Here is a 6,000-nt window from a genome sequence, read left to right as displayed (position 1 = left end):
CTGACGGACTTTATGGAACATGTCATTTTGAGTTTAAAATAAACAAGAGAGAAAGACGGAATTACGCTATTTGAGCCCCTTTTTTCTGTCCGAGTACCTGTGGGAGATCCAGTACAAGCTCTGACACCCTCCATGACGTGGATTGACATATCAAACCATGATGTGTTCATCTTTCTCATGTACCATTACCATATAAAAGCCGGTCATAATAAGCAATGACAGTAGCGCCGCTTTAGTAATCAGAGGTGTCCTTAGAGTACCTGTAGACATTGTATAGATGACATGATGGGTTTTGTAGTACATTGTATAGATGACATGCTGGGTTTTGTAGTACATTGTATAGATGACATGTTGGGTTTTGTAGTACATTGTATAGATGACATGCTGGGTTTTGTAGTACATTGTATAGATGACATGCTGGGTTTTGTAGTACATTGTATAGATGACATGCTGGGTTTTGTAGTACATTGTATAGATGACATGCTGGGTTTTGTAGTACATTGTATAGATGACATGATGGGTTTTATAGTACATTGTATATATGACATGTTGGGTTTTGTAGTACATTGTATAGATGACATGATGGGTTTTGTAGTACATTGTATAGATGACATGATGGGTTTTATAGTACATTGTATAGATGACATGTTGGGTTTTGTAGTACATTGTATAGATGACATGATGGGTTTTGTAGTACATTGTATAGATGACATGATGGGTTTTGTAGTACATTGTATAGATGACATGATGGGTTTTATAGTACATTGTATAGATGACATGATGGGTTTTGTAGTACATTGTATAGATGACATGATGGGTTTTGTAGTACATTGTATAGATGACATGATGGGTTTTGTAGTTGTTACTGGCAGCGTCCCATCCGGGATCCCGGTGATTGCTCTCACTGCTGTGGAATCCTCTGACATAGAAATGTGATAATACTTCTGATGACAGCTGAGGACTGTTCCCGCCCCCTTCCACTCCCGCTCCGCCCCCTTCTATCCCCGCCCCCTGGGACGGTCCAGCTGGCGGTGACGTCTCGCGGAGCGCAGGTCGCGGTGCATTGTGGGGAGGCGGTGACGTGTTCCCCGGCCGGACCCAGGATGGCTGACGATAGACAGCATAAGCTGGCAGCTGCCCGGAGGAAGGTAAATACCACTCGGGGGGGTGACACTGTATGTCAGACTAATATTAGAGGGGCCTGCGGCCGGGGGGAGGAGGTGAGACACGGCCAGCAGCCGGGGAGGACACAGGCGGTGTGTGCGGACTGGGGCCGGGTGACAGCTAGAGAGGGAGGGGTGAGAGGTCAGGAGGACCAGAGAGAGTCGGGAGAATGAGAGCACCGGGCACGGAATGGGCGGACACACAAGACAGGGGGACATGGAGCTGGACCTGGACATGGACATGGACATGGAGGGGGACCTGGGATAGAGAGAGACAGGTGATAGAGACGGGACCTGGGACAGAGAGAGACGGGACCTGGGACAGAGAGAGACGGGACCTGGGACAGAGAGAGACGGGACCTGGGACAGAGAGAGACGGGACCTGGGACAGAGAGAGACGGGACCTGGGGCAGAGAGAGACGGGACCTGGGGCAGAGAGAGACGGGACCTGGGGCAGAGAGAGACGGGACCTGGGGCAGAGAGAGACGGGACCTGGGGCAGAGAGAGACGGGACCTGGGGCAGAGAGAGACGGGACCTGGGGCAGAGAGAGACGGGACCTGGGGCAGAGAGACGGGACCTGGGGCAGAGAGACGGGACCTGGGACAGAGAGAGACGGGACCTGGGGCAGAGAGACGGGACCTGGGACAGAGAGAGACGGGACCTGGGACAGAGAGAGACGGGACCTGGGACAGAGAGAGACGGGACCTGGGACAGAGAGAGACGGGACCTGGGGCAGAGAGACGGGACCTGGGGCAGAGAGACGGGACCTGGGGCAGAGAGAGACGGGACCTGGGGCAGAGAGAGACGGGACCTGGGGCAGAGAGAGACGGGACCTGGGACAGAGAGAGACGGGACCTGGGACAGAGAGAGACGGGACCTGGGACAGAGAGAGACGGGACCTGGGACAGAGAGAGACGGGACCTGGGACAGAGAGAGACGGGACCTGGGACAGAGAGAGACGGGACCTGGGACAGAGAGAGACGGGACCTGGGACAGAGAGAGACGCGACCTGGGACAGAGAGAGACGGGACCTGGGACAGAGAGAGACGGGACCTGGGACAGAGAGAGACGGGACCTGGGACAGAGAGAGACGGGACCTGGGACAGAGAGAGACGGGACCTGGGACAGAGAGAGACGGGACCTGGGACAGAGAGAGACGGGACCTGGGACAGAGAGAGACGGGACCTGGGACAGAGAGAGACGGGACCTGGGACAGAGAGAGACGGGACCTGGGACAGAGAGAGACGGGACCTGGGACAGAGAGAGACGGGACCTGGGACAGAGAGAGACGGGACCTGGGACAGAGAGAGACGGGACCTGGGACAGAGAGAGACGGGACCTGGGACAGAGAGAGACGGGACCTGGGACAGAGAGAGACGGGACCTGGGACAGAGAGAGACGGGACCTGGGACAGAGAGAGAGACGGGGCATAGAGACGGGACATAGAGACGGGACCTGGGGCAGAGAGACGGGACCTGGGACAGAGAGAGACGGGACCTGGGACAGAGAGAGACGGGACCTGGGACAGAGAGAGACGGGACCTGAGACAGAGAGAGACGGGACCTGAGACAGAGAGAGACGGGACCTGGGACAGAGAGAGACGGGACCTGGGACAGAGAGAGACGGGACCTGGGACAGAGAGAGACGGGACCTGGGACAGAGAGAGACGGGACCTGGGACAGAGAGAGACGGGACCTGGGACAGAGAGAGACGGGACAGAGAGACGGGACAGAGAGACGGGACCTGGGACAGAGAGACGGGACCTGGGACAGAGAGAGACGGGACCGAGAGACGGGACAGAGAGACGGGACCTGGGACAGAGACGGGGCAGAGAGACGGGACAGAGAGACGGGACCTGGGACAGAGAGAGACGGGACAGAGAGACGGGACAGAGAGACGGGACCTGGGACAGAGAGACGGGACAGAGAGACGGGACCTGGGACAGAGAGACGGGGCAGAGAGACGGGACCTGGGACAGAGAGACGGGACAGAGAGACGGGACCTGGGACAGAGAGACGGGACCTGGGACAGAGAGGTAGAACTATGGAACACAGGACAGTTGGATGGGGCACCAGACAGATACAGGATGAGAAATGCAGGGAGATGGAGGTGACAGCACAGGGCAGAGATGTGAAGGGAATTCAGGGTGATAGGACATGAAGCAGAGGTATGTAGGGGTCCGGGGGGAAGGGGGGGGGGGTGACAGATTGTAGGGAAGACACATGTAGGGGGTAGCAGGACACAGGGAAGAGAAATAAAGGGGTGTGGGAGTGGCAGTACACAGGGCTGAGACAGGAGTTGAGGGACAGAGAAATGCAGGGAGATGTGGATGACAGGACACAAAGCAATGGAATCCAGAGTTGGCAACACCCAGGGCAGAGAGATGTAAGAAATTTGGGGTGACAGGACATGGAGCAAAGAAATGTGGAATGGGGGTGTAAGTGGAGACAGGAGTTACAGAACAGACAAAATGCAGGGAGATGGGGGTGATAGGACATGGGGAAGAGCAATGCGGGGAGATGGGACTAACCCGACATGGGGAAGAGATATGTAGGGAATTTGGGTTGACAGGTCAAGGAGCAAAAAAACATGGGGAGGGTGGGGGAGTAACTGAAGACGAGTTACAGGACAGCAAAATACAGGGCTCTAGGGGTGACAGGACATAGGAAGAAGGAATGTGGAGAGGTGGGGGTGACAGGACACTTGGCTCCCCCAGACATTTATGGTGGTGTTTTTATATTCGTCGCTCTTCAGATGCTTCAAAACACACTCCTCCTTTTCCATTTCGGACAGTTTCACTTGGGCTTCAGCTTGTGTGATCAGCAAGCTTTGTTAAAGGTTTTAAAGTACCATTCAGACCCAATTTATGAATGTTGAACACAGATCTTAATAGGAGTCCTAAAAGTCACTTTAAACAAGCTGCTAGCAGGCTTCAGCACTAATTGAAGCTTGTTGAAAGCCTGCTAGCAGCTTGTTTAAAGTGACACTTGGCACGCCCATCAGGATCGGTGTATAACATTTTTCAAACGGGAGCTGAAGGGAGCTTTAAAGACTTAGAGAAAACTGCTTGAAGCTTGCTGAAAGTCTAGGAAAAGCTCGCTGTTCATGTTGTTCTTATACAAACTGAAGCTTGTGTGAAATGGACCAAACTGTAGGGCACTGAATACCACTGGTCCTGATATGCATATTTTGGCTTTTTACAAAGGTCAACACTCAAACCCTTCATCTCCTCTTCTCTTCACCCCCTAACTTCTGAATTATGCACAGAGCAGTGTCATGCCAGTCACATGGAAGGCTGAGGTGTATGATTTGATTTTGAACGCCCGGCTTTACCTGCTCTAGTCGAATGACATGATAGTGTCCGGTCAGAGAGTATTTGAACCTCGGGTCTTGGGCAGACTGGAGCTCAGTTCAGAATAGTTTCTATTCTATTTGGCAGTATTTTCTGTATATATTAGAAATAGGAAGGGCTGCCTTACGAGCTCATACACACAGGGCGTTTCGATTTTCTCCTCTGAATGCCTTTTACTCCTGACAGGAGAAAGCGGCTTATTAAGCACGCCTAAAGTCACTTATTGCGGGCGCAATTTGGTCTGTCAAGCGTTTATGGATTCCATTGGCCAGAATATTAAAGGGGTTGTAAAGGTTCACCCCCTTTTTTTTTTTTTTTTTTTTTTTTTTTAACAACAAACATGTTAACTTCCCTTCTCTGTGTAAGGGTTTTGCACAGAGCAGCCCCTATCCTCCTCTTCTGGGGTCCCCCAGCGGCACTCTTGGCTCCTCTCTGCATCGAATGCCCCCTTGGAGAGCCGCATTCTAAAAGAACACCCGCGGGGGATCTCTCCCGAGTCCTGCTGCTGCGTCCATTGACACAGATGGCAGGACTCGACCCCTTACTCCCATGTTGCTGGATCTGATTGACGGCAGCGGGAGCCAATAGCTGCACTGCTATCAATCTATCCACTGAGGACCCGAGGCAGCGGCTGGAGCTGTTGTGCTCGTCCCCATCGATGGAAATGTTGGGTTCAGGTTAGTAAAAGGGAGGCTTTGGTGGGCTGCTTCATTAAGGTGAAAAACCTTGAGGGTTTAAAACCCCTTTCATTTATTCTGGCCAATTGGAAGGAATAAACGCTCTTGTGCAGTGTTTAGGCGCATCAGGTGTTTTTTTCCTGTCCAAAAGCTCCTCTCCTGAATGCAGAAGGGTGATGTTTTTTCAGCCTGTAAATGCTCTTCTTGTACACCTGTAAACACCTATGTATGCATGGACACATGGGTTGATTTGGTCTTTTGGGGGGGGGGGGGGCACATGTTTTTTGTGTTTTTTCATTTTTTGGCGTGGGGTCCCCCCCCCTCAACATTTTATACCAGACTGAAAGGGCCTGGTATGGTCAGATCAAAGTCGGATCCCTTTTATTGAAGTCGCAGGACAAAGTCGGATCGGAAGTCATACGACTTTTGTGTCGGATCAGTGTTAACATAGCCTTAGTAAATCAACCCTATAGACTAACATAAAGGTATTTTTACAGGGTGGGAAAAAATTAAAACTTTTTTAAGCCCAGTGTATATGAGGACGAAATCTATCGTCTGTGGTAACTGTGCAGATTGTCTATAGTTTCAGTCCTGGATATAAAAGATGGGCTGGTCATTCTTGAATTTTTTATAACGGGTGCTTTGGCAGGTTTTTGTAAGTTGACTTTACATATATTGTTACATAGGTGGTAAGGCTGAATAAAGACACTGGTCCATCCAGTTTAACCTGAGTGTGTATGACATACTCATAACAGAAAATGACTGTTCATAAAGGCAAATTTGTGAAAGATCTGTATATGCAAACAT

General features: G+C 51.5%; 1 protein-coding gene across 10 annotated transcripts in view; it reads left to right on the top strand.

The window, feature by feature from the left end:
• The first annotated feature begins 1,006 nt into the window (after nt 1-1,006).
• The window catches only part of GOLGA2 (golgin A2), a 147,729-nt gene continuing 142,735 nt past the window's right edge, over nt 1,007-6,000 (top strand). For all 10 annotated transcript variants that reach the window (XM_073600441.1, XM_073600440.1, XM_073600436.1 and 7 more), the window contains exon 1: nt 1,007-1,148. In XM_073600441.1, coding sequence (XP_073456542.1) covers nt 1,104-1,148 — 45 coding nt within the window. In that variant the 5' untranslated portion in view covers nt 1,007-1,103. The remainder of the gene's footprint in view (nt 1,149-6,000) is intronic.

This window comes from Aquarana catesbeiana, linkage group LG09 (assembly GCF_042186555.1).
Source record: "Aquarana catesbeiana isolate 2022-GZ linkage group LG09, ASM4218655v1, whole genome shotgun sequence".
In the NCBI taxonomy this organism is placed as follows: domain Eukaryota; kingdom Metazoa; phylum Chordata; class Amphibia; order Anura; family Ranidae; genus Aquarana; species Aquarana catesbeiana.
This window is presented reverse-complemented; position numbering and strand designations above follow the sequence as displayed.